The sequence below is a fragment of the Trachypithecus francoisi genome, unplaced genomic scaffold (genome assembly GCF_009764315.1).
Source record: "Trachypithecus francoisi isolate TF-2019V2 unplaced genomic scaffold, Tfra_2.0 Lachesis_group2, whole genome shotgun sequence".
NCBI classification, from domain to species: Eukaryota; Metazoa; Chordata; class Mammalia; order Primates; family Cercopithecidae; genus Trachypithecus; species Trachypithecus francoisi.
In genome coordinates this window covers 66984779-67000882 of record NW_022681465.1, presented here as the reverse complement: position 1 = coordinate 67000882, position 16104 = coordinate 66984779, and the positions used below count along the sequence as shown (strand labels likewise).

The 16104-nt window shown below is 43.7% G+C and overlaps 1 protein-coding gene across 5 annotated transcripts in view; it reads right to left on the bottom strand.

Moving 5' to 3' along the window:
* The window catches only part of NPR3 (natriuretic peptide receptor 3), an 84084-nt gene that overhangs the window by 4376 nt on the left and 63604 nt on the right, over positions 1-16104 (bottom strand). For all 5 annotated transcript variants that reach the window (XM_033179298.1, XM_033179296.1, XM_033179297.1 and 2 more), the window contains exons 4-6: positions 8866-9001; positions 3168-3262; positions 952-1087 (exon numbers count right to left, since the gene is read on the bottom strand). In XM_033179298.1, coding sequence (XP_033035189.1) covers positions 952-1087; positions 3168-3262; positions 8866-9001 — 367 coding nt within the window. The remainder of the gene's footprint in view (positions 1-951; positions 1088-3167; positions 3263-8865; positions 9002-16104) is intronic.

Genomic DNA, 16104 nt, shown 5'->3' with positions numbered 1-16104 from the left:
TGGTGTCCCAGTTATAGAAAAATGATAAATAGCTAGCTTGTATCTAGAGTTTAGTATGCAGCCTTCGATGCGTCATCTTGTGTAATCCTCAAAATAGTCCTAAGCTTTGGGCACTTTTCTTTCTCTTTACACATTGGAAAATTGCTTAAAAAGCTGAAGGAACACTCCTAGGGTCACAAAACCAGCAAGTAACAACAGTGAGATTCCAAATACAGGCCCAATCTCCCCAGTGTGTTCTTAACACGCTTTCTCCTTAATTCCTTCCTGTAATTATGGCATAGACATAAATACATAACAGTTTAAAAGATGCTTTCAAAAGCACACATATATTAGCCTAAAATGATCAGCTGGCCTCCTGAAAGACCTATATTCACTTTGTTCTCCCTCATTACCTTATTCTCTAAAACAATGATTTCTAACAACTTTCCTATTTGTAAGGTACTTATGAGGATATCCACTTGCTTCTCTACTTGTATACAAAGCTGCTCATAAGTAATACATCTTACACTTATTTGCCAATGTGTAAGTGTTCAGATGTTTAAGGGATATTATCTCTTTGGTTCTGAGGAGCTAGAAAGCAACCACAAACTTGGAAAATCAGAACGAGACTTGCTATGAGAGATGAATAAGCAAGTGATATTTACTAATTGTATTTTGATTTTCTCTAAAAGTGGAAGCATGACCTAGCCAAGAGATTATAGTAAGAGATGTAAAAATAGGGAGAAACATTCTACCATTGTGGAAGAGAAGGCTGGAAGGGAAAGAAGACCTGAAAGCCTCTGCTAAAGGCAAGATGCCAGTTTGTGAACTGTTCCCTCTGATGTTTTACCACATCAGAGAAAGAAATGTAAACTTCCAAATGTAAGCCCTAGAAACACTTGGGTTTTAAACTTACATTATGCTAAGGTTAGAGGTGATGACATACATAGCAAATTAAGTCTCTAGACTTACATGATTTGCAGGGAGAGCTGTTTGTGTGCTCTACAATTCGGTTTTCATCTATTCTCAGTTTTAAAGGGCCCCAAGGATATTTGACATTCGGCCGCATTTCAAAACGACCTTCTTTTCCAAAGTAATCACCAATAACCTATATAGAGGCAAAAAAAACCAAATAGACAAACCGAAAGGTCAAAGGAGGCACAAAGCTCGCAGCCTTCCACAGCTATTCCCCAAAATACACAGCCTGATCTAAACTGGCTGCCTCTGGGCATTTCATCAAATCACTGTCTCCAGGGCAAGGACAGCAAGTGCTTCAGAAAGTGCGGTACCTAGGGCAGGTTCCTCGGTTGTCCACACTGATGGTCATTGTGTGTTCTGGGGACTTTGTAAGTCAAGATTTGAAGTCACTAATGGTGCTCTCAAGAGGGCATTAAGAGCGGTCGTGCCAGAGCAGAAGGAGGTGGGAAGTGGTGAGAGTGGTGCCCCCGGGCCCTACCCTCACTGAAGGCCCAGCCCTGTCAGTGCTGCCCCTAGGATTCTTCAGTCACTACCACCTAGTGGAAAGGAATAATCTTGGAATTCCTGGCTTTTGCTTTGTTCATCGGACAGGGCACCGTCCCACCCACCTGTCCCATAGCAGCCCACCCTGTCAGCCAATTGTAAGGCCCAAGTTACTTTCAGGGACATGTGAAGGACAGCCAGGGTCCACTGTATACCCGATTTAAGCATATGACAGGTACCCAGCCTCACAGCCCTCAATTGTTCAACATATAATGAAAGAGCGTCTTTCAGGAACCTCCTGTTTGACCTCTTCCGGTTGCCAGACTATTCCTTCAAGCGTTGCACTCTCCTCTCTGATGAATCCACCCTATGTGCACCCCCATTTCCAGGCTGAATTCTCTTTCTCTTAGTTGGCTCCTCTGGCCGCTGGAAAATCATTATTCTGTTATGGTTTGATTCCATGGTTATCCCTCAGTTTCTGGTTAAAATGATTGTTTGATCCGCTCCCCAAGCCCCAGTCTAGAAGTGCCTTCCCACCCGGGTTCTCGGGAGTCATTGCTCTTCTGTCTGATAACAAGCATATGGCTCCGAGTGGCTGGGACGTCTCCTCCCCTTCTCCTGACCGAGGTGCAGCAGGTTCTCACAGACCACGTCAGGTCTAGAGGAAGCCTAGATCGCCACCAAAATATAACAATCGCTAGCGTGTACCGGGCACTTGCCAACGGCTTTATACACCTTCACCCCTGCAACCTCACAATAGACTCTGATGAACTGTCGCCACCCACCTTTCCCAGGGGGGTAACCAGGAATACAGATGAGACACAGGCCACTCAGTGAGCAAAAAAATCATTCATTAAACATAGCGAGCGTGACTCCTGCTGCTTCAGAACTTCCCACAAGAGCCAGGCATCTATTAGATTGGTGCAAAAGTAATTGAGGTTTTGGCCATTAAAAATAAATAATTAAAAATAATGGCAAAAGCCACATTACTTTTGCACCAACCTGATACATGCAAAGAGGAAAACAGCAAGTCCCATATGCCAGGTCCCATGAAGGGCACTGGAGCGATGACCCTGGGAGCCAACGATCAAGGAAACCGAGGAAGTGGCATTCTTTGCTGAAGCACTGCATATGTGTATAATTGTACATGTATATTTGTAATTTAAAATGTACATAGTACTTTTCTAGGTTCCATTTGATCTGTCCCCATAACAATAATCATGTGACATCAGCCAGGAAGACATGATGATTTCCATGTTACAGATGAGGAAACTGAGGCAGAGAGTTCACACTCCCAAGCACAGAAGACTCATCTTTGTGTCCGGGGCACTCTTTTCTCTTCACGATGTTATCCTGAAACTACATCATCTTTGGAAACGTGAACACACGTTGAGTTTGCAACCACCCACCCTCCCACTCCCCCAGAAAACTCCAATCTTAAGGGAGGAAACTTAGTTTCACTTTACTGATTTCACCCCAACACCCTCATCCATAAGAGTAAGGTGTGATTCTTCGCCACTTGAAGGCTAGGATTTCCTCACTTAGAATAAACATGAAACCATTTCCTGAAGTCTTCCTTGATACCCTCAATCAAAAGTTGAGGTTTTTCAACTCATTTTTATTTGGAAGCTGCATTGGAGACAGCTCTTTGGCCACCAGAACAAATACATTCCTCAGAGTCCCCATGAGCAGAAGGAGCAACTGGTGCAGAGGTCTCGCGTGCTCACCTCCTGGGTGCCTGCCTCCACATCAGTCATGGCAATCACAGAGAAATCCCCATATCGGTCTCCATTGGCATCTATGGACACCTGACCGGCGATACCTACAGGACCAGAAGCGAAGAACTCAACGTTGGTTACTTAAAATACCTCTATCTGCCAACAAAAACAAGAGAATGAATTGGCAGGATTTTTTAAACAAACTCATGCCACAGGGAATCTCATCAGACTCTGAGCATTTTTGTTGGCATTTTGGAAAGACATTGTAATTTCATCTGCGTCTGCATTCCTAAATTCTTAACATTTCTCCATTTAAAAATGAAAAGAAAAAGAAATAAATGATCTTCTTTGGGGAATATGTTTGAAAAAAAGATTAAGGCTAATCCTGAAAGCAGCGTGCTTATCCCAGAGTTTTGTATTAATTTTTTTTTATTTGCAGAGTTAGAAATGGAGGTAGTGTACATTTATAGATTTGCCATGGGTTTGCGTTATCATTGGACGAACATTATAAAAGAAAAATCATTCCAGGGCCAGGACTCAGTGAATGTGCTTTTCTCCAGGCTGCTTTAATACACAGGAGAGCAGCGGGCCTGCTTTCTGGGTCACCGGAGCCAATAGCTAAGAAAAGCTATTCTTCTTTATCCCGGTTGAGTTCTTCGCTGATTGTTTATCCAAACATTCTCTGGACGCTTAGTACTGAATTAGTGCTGCAGCTGAGGCAAAGATGAATTGAACACATTCTCTGCTCTAGAGAGGGGCAGCCTGGACTGGGGATTCAGCTTGTTCACACCAGAATCTAACCGCTTGCATTCAAATACCAGTTTTTACATTTACATAGCTCCATGACTTTGGACAAGGAAATTAGCCCTCTAAACCTCAGTCTCCACAACTGTAAAATGGGCATAATAGTACCTCCCTACCAAGAGGCTGTGGAGAAGATTAAATGACATAAAACAAATAAAGCACTTTCAGCACATTTAACGGAAGTTAATTGTTTTCATCTACTGTCATTATTACTATCACTATTATTACTACTATTTATTTTATAATTACTCTTGGTAGAGAAGACCTGACTGTGCCCACATCACTCAGAGGAGGAGCCAGCACATCAAGCTGGAGAATCAGGGAGGACTCAGTGAAAGAGTAGGAATTTTATAGGGATGTTGGAGGAAGTCTGAGATTGGGCAAGCAGTAATCAAGAAGTGGGAGAGAGGCTGAAAGGCTGGCCTAGGTGTATCTACCAAGGCACAGAGGCCCAAAGAGACCAGAGGAATTGTGAGATTTCTGGGAAGATGGCCCATGTGGACAAAGGGAGTCAGTGACATATAAGGCTGGAACTGGGTAGCCAGAGAATGGAGGACCTTGTGTATCCACTTGCTTTGGCCTATAATGGTGGCTCAGAGCAGCTAATCAATAAAACAAATATATATTATTGGCTGATATTAAATATGTCTGTGTCATAATTCTCATTCACTGAATAAGAGATTGCATACATCCGCCCCATTTTAATTAACTAAAGTTATTTCCTTTTCAGCTGGGAGAGTTTGGTGTAATTCTTAACTGGCCTTTCTGTTGATTTGGTTCTCTGATTTGGTTCTCTCTGGAAGTACGGACTCCTGTAGTAAAATGAATGTCTGGGAAAAAGGATCCCAAGGGAAAGTTCCATCCTCTAGTGTGGCTTGGAGAGGGCAGGTATTTGGGTTTACTGTCCTTTGGGTTGTGGTTTGAAGGCCCACTGATTTTTCCAGACTTTGGTCTACTTTACCAGAAACAGAATGGAAGCTACCATTCACTTTGATTTTTTTGTCTTCTTAATATAGACTGGTTACAAAGGGTACACCTACCATAAACTTGTGTATCCTTGACAGCCTATAAAACTCTTAAGTGATAAATAGGCTTAAAATATATAGCTATTGGCCATCCAAAACCATTTGTCATTCTGTTGAGAGGTGTTTGTGATGTTGTATCCTGCTAAGTATTTTGCAGAGCATTTTATAAGATGAGGTGGCCCTAGTAATTTAAGACCTATTGTACCTTTAAGCTATTGCAATTCTGCCAAGAAATGGGGTGAGAATCCTCAGGGTGGCCAATTAGCAAAGTGAGACTTCACCTGAGAGTATCGTACATAAGGTGAGATTGTCAGGCTTACAGCAGAATTTTCCCGTACATAAGTAATGAGACTTTCCACCCCATTTCTATTTGGCTATAGTGGAGCTCAAAGTTTAAGCCACAGTCCTATTTACCTTGTCACTCTGACCTCTCACACAGAGGAAATCCAGCTTCTTCCCAGGCCGTTTATTGAAATGAGAGTTGATCACAGGTTTCATGGCAATAAAAGCCAAATTTGTCAAATCACAGCCAGAGTATTTTTCCCTTGACAACTTAATGGTCACCAAATGGTGACCAATAAAGTTAAAATTGTTTTTAATTTTAGGAAGGTTTGGGTTTTTCTTCATACAGATACCTTAGAGTTCTTTTTAGGCCTACCCTCAGATGGACCATTGTTAAGCAAATAAAATCAGCTCTCCAAGCAATTCAAGCCGAAAACTTACCTTGGCCTCAATTATCTTTACATTTGACCAAATGAGATTCTAATTGTAGACTGAACTACACAGTTGATTGTTTTAGGACTCAATGCATATTGCCTGTGTAGACCTGGCCCTAGAATACAGACATCAAGATAGCCTATGAGAAAACTGAGCCCATGCCCTGGCTCTAACCAAAATACATTCCAGCCATCATGGGCATCTACCCTCCCTTAACACCCTCCCTCAGTGGCGCCCTCCAGCATCCCCCAACTCTGGTTCTCTGGCTCCTGTCCCTCTGTCAGAAGACCAAGAACAAATGACCACACCACGTGGTGAGTAATAGCTAAGAATGGGATGTGGCCAACCAAGGTCGTGTCCACAGATGCCAGGTTCTCAGTGTATTGTGCAAAACTTCTGGGAAATTTGGCTCTGTCCTAGTATGCTCCCTGAATTATCCTGTTGGATTCCAGCTCCTCAACTGAAGCAGTCAGAGGTAAAATAAGATAATCCCAGAGGGGTACTCACCCATGAACTACAATCTATCTAATGCTAAGGGAGATGCCACTCCGGTTTTGAGTAAGACATGGCATCCACTAGAGAGAAATGAAATCTGCCAATTGCCATCATAGATACTGCCCAGACAACTCTAGATGGAGCTCAACCTCTCTCTACTGTCCTGTCCTGCCCTTTCTAAGAACTGAGGACAAACCAAGGGACAGGAGTCCCAACTGAAAAAAAAATACGTGCCCCAAATCTAAACTTGGCAGTATTTGCTCCTGCCATTGAAAAATGTCCCTAGTATGATTACAAATAGATATAAGCATACCCCAGTGCATTACAGGGCTCAAAAGAAGAGCAAGCACTATGTAAAACTGAAAGAGCTCTTGTCAGTCATTAACTAGACCAACCTCCTTATCATACAGGTGAAGAAAGAGAAGCTCAGAGGACAAGGTTACTAGTTAGTGGCTAGGATGCACTGAACCCCGGTTCAGCGATTTGTACTTTATGTTACCGGTTGTCAAGTGATACCCATAAGCAGATATAGTTTATTTCCCACACAGCAGCCATAAGGACCCCTTTTAACACACAAGGCAGATCGTGTCACTCAAAAGCCTCAGGTGACTTCCTGTCTCACCCAGGTGGAGCCCAAAGACCTCAGCAAGCCTTGCAGGTCCGCATGATCTGGCCCCATTACCTCTCGGCCTTTGGCACCTATCACACTGCCTGTCACACTTGGTGTCAGCCACATTAGCTATCTTGCTCTCTCTGGGGACACTCCACAGTCTCCCAGATGCACTCAGGATCTCCACGTTTACCACTCCCTCTGGAATGCTCTCTCCTAAACAGCTACAGAGCCTCCCTCACTTCCCTTGGGTCTCTACTCAACTTCACTCTCACAGAGACCTTCCCTGACCACTCTAAACTAGCAGTCCTACTCCTCCTTGCCTGGCATTTTCTAGCTCCCTATCCTACCTTATTTTATAGCTCTGAAAGGTACACCGTATTCATTGTTTGTTGCCTGTTCCCCCCACTGGCATGTAAGCTCAACTGATTGCATGAAATGTCTTTAGTTCACTGCTGAATCCTCAGCACCTTGAACAGCACCTGGCACATAGTAGGTGCTCAATGAACATTTGTTGAATGAATAAATGAATATAGAGTTGATATCTGCAAGGCTCCAGCAGTGAAATCACTTTCATATTGAGTTTCATGTTCATTTTCTTTGAGTGTTGGCAAGGTGAGAGGAAACCAGCACTCTTAAGTACACTGTTAGCAAGAATATAGATTAGCGGAACTTTCTGGAAGCTTTTTGGCAATTTCTAATGCACTTTAAAAAGCACCAACATACTTTTGGACCCAGAAATCCCACAAGTAGGAATGTTCCCTGTTGGAAGGACTCACAAAAATTCTTCAAGATGTGCAAGAGGCTTGTGACAGCATATTGCATAATAGCAAAAATTGTAAATAACTTTACAAGTGTCCATCAATAAGAGATTGGTTAAAGAAATTCCTGTACAGCCATACAGTAGAAAAATATGTAACTGTCATTTAAAAATGCATTGGATCAGTGAGTTCTCATATGGAAAATTCTTTAACTTGACATACAAGTAAAACACCTAAGATGAAAAATAGCATTCATACTATGACCCCTTTCATGCAAATTTCAAGATAAGATATACAAATGCATATGTGCTGGCAGAAGACTTAAAATATTTGTAGACAGAATCATAGGAATCGTTAATAGTGATTCACAGTGGGGAGAGGGGACTAGGTTGGGAAGGAAAGCTTTCATCTCTCAATTTGCACATTTTTGTACTGTTTAAATTTCCTAGCCAAGCATAGTCTTATCTTGTACTATTTTTCAGTGCCAACAGAGGTTGCTTGAGATGAGATTATGGGCCATTTTTTGTTGTTTTCCTATACTTCCCTGATATTAAGAAAGCTGGGGAGGCCAAGGCGAGTGGATCACCTGAGGTCAGGAGTTTGAGATCAACCTGGCCAACATGGTAAAACCCTGTCTCTACTGAAAAATACAAAAATTATCCAGGTGTGGTGGTGGGCGCCTGTAAACCCAGCTACTCAGGACGCTGAGGCAGGAGAACCATTTAAACCTGGTAGGCAGAGGTTGCAGTGAGCCGAGATCATGCCACTGAACTCCAGCCTGAGCAACAAGAGCAAAAACTCCATCTCAAAAAAAAAAAAAACAAAAAACAAAAACCGAAAAAACACAGGGCTCGACTGGACCTGCTAATCATCTCAAACCACCAGGTTTAACTGTGACAGCTAATGTTTTCTGCGTTTCACAAAAACCAACATAGTCTGAACACATGAATGTATATCTGGGATTAATACTGGTTTTAAAATCATCACAAAACTCTTCACAAACTGAGTGTCCTGTCATGCATGAGGCTTGTGTTCAATGCAATATTAAGAAGCATAGAGCTGTTACCTAAATAATCAGGAGACAAGGCCTTTCCTCTTTCAGTGGGGCTTTTTCAAAGCACTTTCACATGTATTATCTCATTTAATTGGCACAACAAGCCCATGAGATGGGCCGCTTTACAGCTGAGAAAAGCAAGAAGCTGGAAAGGCCCCACAGCTGCAACTGTGAAAAACGGAACCAGAAAATCAGCAGCTCAATTGGCCCCATGCCATTGCCTTATAGATGGAATCCCCACCTTCAAATGTTCTGTTCCAAGTCTGCTGTATAATTTTCCCTCCATCCTTTTTGCTGTAACCAGCTCTGAGTACTTCATGTAGAGCCAAGACGTAGAGGAGGATGGCATCATGGAATCCTTCAACAAACATGTTAACCTGAAAAGAAAACCCCAGATGCGTGAGCCAAAACACCACGTGACTCATGTCAGGAATAACATGAGCACTCCAAAGGGTTAACAAGTTAGACTTGAGGTCTGTTAGCCATGGCAGAGATGGGCAGAAGGGGCACTAACAAGAATCATGCCATGACTTTCCTGGCATGGCTCAGAGGGGAAAGCCCTTCCCCAGTTGGGGAATTTGGAAAGCCTGTTACAGAAGTCAAGAAAACTGTACCTGTTGACCAGGTCAAGAATTTCAAGTGTGCCCACCTTTGCCAATGGTCCCTTTTGGACAAGTCCCCTCCTCCTTCCCCACATCTGCCTCTATCTCAAGCTTATGTGAGTTCAGCCTCCCCCTTGAGGTCTTCTCCATCTTCAACAATCCCATGATCTCTTCATGTTCTGAATGTGGAGCATAATGAAAGAACAGTAGAGATTCATTCATTTATATTTAACAACTGTTGATACCTACTAGAGTGCTGGTGCTATGAGTGCAAAGAAGAGTAGATGCTGTAACTTTTGCCTGTCTGCCTAGCATTTGTGTCCTCTCTCCCATTAGTAAAAATGTCTTAGTCTCTCTTTCCAATTTGTGTTTTGAGTACATCTAACCCTATCCCTACTCCCTGCCAAGCTCCAAGGACAAGAATGGAAAACAGGCTTGGACTGTTGGTATATCCCAGTTGAGCCCTGACTCAAGTAAGCTAGCCCTTGCCCTCTGGAAACTTAAAAGTTTCCTAAACATAGACACTGGTCATGTGGACTTGGGGAAGTCACTTCATCTATTTGAGCTTTGTTCTTTTCATCTATATATTGACCATGAGACTAATGTCTGCTTCAAGAGGTAGCTGCAAGAAGTCTGTTAAATAAAATGCTTCATATTATCATGCCTGGCACATATCAAATTCCCAACTAACAGAAGCCAAGCTATCATGATATTTTATGGGCTTTAAAGTGTTGGAGTCTGTGCATGTTCAAGGTCTGTTCAGAATACAGTACAAATACCAAAATGGGAGTGGTTAGTCTGATGGGTTGGAGAAGGGCGGGAAAGAGAGGCTTAACAGCAGTGAAAAAAGTTGAACTGAGTTTTGAAGATGAAGAGATGTTTCTCAGATGGGGGCAAAGACACAGAGTCAGGACACATTCTGACAGCCTGGTGTATTTTGGGAAGTGCAAATGTTTTGCTAGGCTGGGAGCAAGAGAAACAGGGTCACACCAAGATGGAGAGGTAAGGAGGCTGGAGAGGTAAGGAGAGTCAGATCATGGAGAATCTGGAGACCACACTGAGGAACTTGGACTGTCTTCAGCAGGCATCTAATCACTTTAGTTCACCCCTTACCTACATTAAAAGCAACCTTTGATAAATTCTAATACCACATTTAAACCCATTATAACATTCACTGGATATGAAATGAGCAGATTCTATCGTGAAGCACCAAGAGGCTTACAAACAAACTCTGTCCAAAAAGTACAAAAAATCGAAGCCTTCTCATTTCAGAAGAAAGTGTCAAAGACGAAATGCCAATGATGCAAAATGAACTGGGCATTCTGTAGATAGCCATCTGGCATGGCTTAGTGGGGGAAAACCCACTACCCGCCCCATCTCTAGAAGAAAACCTCGTGGGAAGACAGCTGCAACTGACCTTCTGCATCACCTGGTTCAGATGCACAAATATTCACAAGACACAGCTCGGCGACTGGATCTACTTAAACTTATCCCACCCCTAGGATGGGAACCCCTATTTGCATCCCAGAAGCAGATATTTCATGTTTGCAAAAAACTAGTGCTGAGAAGCAGTTTAGCCTAATGGTTAAGTATCCTGGACCCCCTTTCCAGCTCTGCCACTTCCTACTTGTGTTCTGATTTCCTCATCTGGAAAATGAGAAAAATAACAGTACCTATCTCATGGGGATGCTGTTAGGTTTAAACAAATGAAAAATTGTAGAAGACTTCAAATAGTGTCTGACAGAGTCAGCATTCACTGTTAGCTTTTGGTGTTTTGATGCTCTAGAGATGGAGAATTATTAACCTAGAGATCCTGCTTAGTTTCAAATTCTTAACAGCAGTATTCAAAATATAAGTGATTTTCTTACAGGTATCATGTGTGTTATTGGCCCATTTTACACTCAGTGGGAGAGAAGGCTACTGTTCATGTTGTTTGCGCCCTAGACAGTAGACAGTTCTCTTTGTTCCACAACACCAAGCTCTTAATTTCACCTTAGTATGACAGGTGCAGTTCAAGTGGTCATCTGCTGACCTTCTGCAAGAGGTGGAGAGTGGGAAAGACTGCTGATTTGCAGGAGTTTGGAATTAGCTGGCTGGACACACAGTCCACTCTTGGCCCTGATGGGTTATTTAATCTCTCTAATCTTCAATTTCCTCATCTGTTAAGTGGGGGTTTAGTACCATCTCACCTCAGAGAGCTCTTCTGAGGATTGAATGAACCAGTGCACGTAAAACACCGCAAATAGTTCCTAGGACCATGGAAGCAACTGACAGATTCTGACTCTTACTCCTTAAGAGCAAGCTGTCAAGCTTAAGTGTCAGAGTGAGTGATTATTTTCTCATGCAAAGAAAAATAATGTAGAAATAACATCTACAAGTCAAAGACCATTTTCTGCTCATTTGGCTATGCCAATTTGATTTTCCAAAGGAATATGAAATTTCCACTTAGGCCATGAAGTCATTATGGCTTGAGAAAGTCTTCATGCTGATGAATTTTAATAAGTGAACTTTAGCGGTATAATTTCATTCTCAGACCACATTTTTTTAAAGTTTAAGGTCTACCTTCTCTTTGATAATTTTACAGAAGCCAGCCAGCTCCAGAGGAAAGTCAGAGAATCACAGAGTCATGGCCTGTGGGAGATGCCAGGTGCCCTCAGAAAGTTCTGATCAAATCCCCTTGTTACTTTGAAGACCCGAAGAGAATTGGTTGCTCTCCTCAGTCTTCCTATATTCTGTCCTTGTTGTACAAGGGTTGTGCCCTGCAAGTTCCTTGTTCCTGCGGTTCCCAAGACAGGCCTTGCTTAAATTGTGAAGCACTAGCCACCAGGCGTCACCATCCCCCTCTCATCCTCCTCCTTCCGTCCCCTCCTCGAAATCCTAACCCAGGACCACCATGTTGATGTTGATCACCCAAAGCACTGACTGTGCGCCCCATTACCATATCCTGTCTTGCCCTTCCCCTTCCTTCCTTCTTGACATGCCCTCTGAGCGGCCCCCACTACAATTCAGGCTAGGAAGAAAGATTATGTGGTGGAGAACAATGAACTTGAGTTATATTGAACTTGAGTTACTTTTGTCCTCGCAGGTTTGATGGTAGAAAGAAATAGACAGGCCCTGAATACACACCCAGTTCTGAAAATGCATTCTAGCTTGATTTGCAAATGGATCGCAAAATATACATTCTTTCTTCTCAGGGTGGCTGAGTGTCTCCCTCTCCTGCCAAAATTAGCAGAAGAGCTGCTGACCCCGCTGAGGTTTGCTGGTACCCCGCCCACTGCGGGGGAGGTTTCATAACACCTACCTCACAGCACCTCAAGCCAGAAGCAAAGCCCCAGAGACCAGCTTTTCTCGAGAACATTCTCACATCTACACGTGATTTTTAGCGGGAGGAAAGTCCATTAGCACATTGTAGACACTGAAAATTAGACGTGCAAATTAAGAAAAAAATAAGGGAGGAAAAAAAAAAGCCCAAGTAGGAAGTTGGCTTAGGAACACTTCCTATTGGCCCTCCAGGCTGAAAGGAACAAGGTCAGCTGGTACGCCCCCTGCCTCTGGACAGAACAACCCTTGAACCTCAAAGTCCAAGTCCTGACCAACACAGGTCATGATGTTGTTAGCTATCACAGGTAAACTACTGGGATTCCCCCACGGAGCAACCTGTTCTAGTAATTAGCATCGTTATTGCCAGGAAATTTTCCTTACCATCATCAGCCATAAGCCTTAACTAAGTTCCTACATGCAGCCATTTCTTCTGCTAGATGCTGGGAAAACTGGGAGAAGAGAACAATGCAGTTTCCAATCTCCACCAAACAGCACCACTGCTACCTACAAACAGGTAGACGGGCTCTGTGCATGCAAGTTGCGAAGTTGTGACATGGGCCTCGCTGAAAGCCATGCTCCAGGGTAATCATTATTGGTGCTGTTTATCAAATAAAGTGGCCTTCCAACGAGATGAAAAGCTTTCACCATCTTCCACTTATTCTTGCAAAAAGAAGATAGCATGACAAGAGGGCATAAACTCTCATTCCTTTCATTTCTATTTTCTCTCTTTCTTTCTCTTTTTTAAACAGAGTCTCACTTTGTCACCCGGGCTGGAGTCCAGTGGTGCAATCTCAGCTCACTACAGCCTTGACCTATCCAGTTCAAGTGCTCCTCCTGCCTCAGCCCCACAAGTAGCTGGGATTACAGGTGTGCACCACCATGCCCGGTTAATTTTTGTATTTTTTGTAGACACGTGGTTTTACCATGTTGCCCAGGCTGGTCTCAAACTGGAGCTCAAGTGACTCGCCCACCTCGGCCTCCCAAAGTGCTGGGATTACAGGCATGAGCCACCGTGCCAGGCCCGTCATCTCCATTCTCTTTGATTCTGTCCTCTGCAGCTGGCCAGAATGGAAGAATACTGTTTTTGCCCCGGCCTTCCTCTCTGATAGCACCTGCCAGCCACATTGATTTATTAGTGTTTTTTTAGATCCTCTATCATGGGGAGAGCTGAATAGAAATCATGTTGTTGCTGCTGTTTATTTTCTAACTGATCATAAAGTGTTGCTGCTCACAGGCTGGCTCCCAACCATGGCAGCGAGCCACGTCGCTCTCACTTCTCTCTGGAGACGTAAATTCATAGTTAGATGAATTCCTCAATGCCTGCATTCCAAACAAGTCAGCATAGAACGCTGTGGGCCTCAGCTGTTCTGTAAAGTGAGAGTGGTCTAGCTCTTGGGGTTGCTGGAATCTGAGAAAGGCTGTCAAGCTCTCAGACAGAGGCTGCTGGAAGAAAGTGACCGAGTTCAATGCTTAGCTAGGCTGTCCTGGAGCTTTGCCTTTGGTGTTCATGGGAACTCAAGCATAGCATACAGTAGTTCTACCTTCCCTACCACAGACTGGTGGTTCCCAGTGCAAAGAAGGGAAACTGAGGGTGCTAGGCAGCATTTCTCAAGAATCACTTGCAAAAGACATGCCATCTAATCACCCATTTTGGTTGAAGGGGAGATGGGGGAAAGGAAAATTTGGATGGAAAGTAGGTAAGAGAGGAGATGGGCCCATCACAGGCTTGTACCTCATCATAGTGAACAATGGCCAGACCACCTTCTCTGACCTGAAATGAAACTGGTCCAGCCCACCTGGACCACTGGAGGTGGTAGATAGCAGAAGGAAGTGGTCTGGGAAGGCTGTGTGCATAGCACGAAGGTTAAAGAACATTCTGCATTTGATGAACACTTTACAAATATAATATAGTACCTAGACTTTAAAAACAGAGTATCTATTTTTGTTCAATTTCCTTTTAAATCATTAAATTAAGTGTACAATTTACGGTCACAGCAGCAACTGCCATAAACCAAGTAGCCTCACAACCTCCTCAGCACCAGAGGGAGGTCTCTTTCTTACTGACAGAGATCCCAATGTCTGTTCTGTAGAGGGACTGCCTTCATGGAATTCTCACATGGTCACTTGATGATGTATTTTAGCCTTGAGGAAAGTTAAGCTGAAAATCTGCACACTTATCCCAGTGGAACTCTGGGAAAATGCAAAGGGCAGGTGGCTGACTGTCAGGAAACACCACAGGGAGAGAGCCGGGGTCTTCATCTGCAACTCTGTGCATGGCGGAAGTGTCGCTGAACCCTCTGTTATACTTCTTGCTCCACAGACTGAAGTTAGAACTTACTTAGGGTGGGATCTGACTTAAGTTTCCCAAATAACGATCCCTATCATGGGCTCAGTTCTGCACTGGTAGCAATGCCCTGGGCTGGCAAATTAACTTGGACCTTCCTGAGGTGTGGCTGCCTGCAGACTCTTTTCCCTCTCATCACCTAGAACAGACTGGATCATTGAACAAAAGCAATCTTAGGAAGATCATTAGGTAGAGTTAGAGCCCTCATTCACCTCCTACAATGACGGGGACAGCAGAGGGTCACAGAACTGAATCCAGAGGCATGAGCACACCTCAGCAAGGAACGCTGGTCCTGTTCGTGGGAAGCAACGAGGACATCTCCGTGGGCATCGATTTTTGGAATTGGTGGGTATGGAGCACAAGTAAGTGAGAATGACTTTTGAAAATTCTCCCAAGGCTCACACAGGGAAGATGGTCATCTGATATATCTGCCCTTTGGATGTGTCACACATGCGTCATATACAGATGCTTCTCATCCCATCACCCTCTTGAAGGCTTAGTTGAGAAATGCACACACATAATGACATAATCGTTCCTGGCCTTCAGAGGAGCAAGTGAGTGATGTCTGTCCTAGGCCCTGACAATTCACCAGTGCCAACCAGACATGCTTCTGGAAGGCTGGTGATCCAACCTCCACAAGACTGCTTGGGACACATGCAGGCCTCTCTTCCCAGAGGTCTGTGTCCTATCAAGGCACGAAGTTGAGGTGGGCAAAGGCATAAACCAAAACCCAACAGGAGAAGGGCAGGAACAGAGCAGGAGCAGGCATCCCACTCACCCTGCAACTGTGCCAGGCAGCAATACAGACAGGAAGAGGGGTGACCAGGTCAAACGGAGGTGGAGACAGGGAAAGAGGAGGGGTACAATTTCTGGCTTTATTACTTCTGATAGGCCAAAATCAGAAAGAGCATGTAACTCTAATTTCTCTGACTTCATGATACCCTCTTAAACTGGTCCTGAGAACTTCAGACAGCTTGCCTTGAACTTTTCGAGTCACCTACAGATGTGTTTACAAAGAATAAATGGACAAAAATACAGGCTTTTATACAGGTGGCTTTTTTTTTTTTTTCATTTCTGTTTTATACCCTAAAATGAAACTTCCCTGTTTTTATTTAAGCAATTTCAAGGTGTGGTGAGGACTAAGCTAAGATCCAGAACCCCAACTCCAACAGTTTAATTTTGTCCAATTCCTAATTCAGAGATTCCCAAGCTG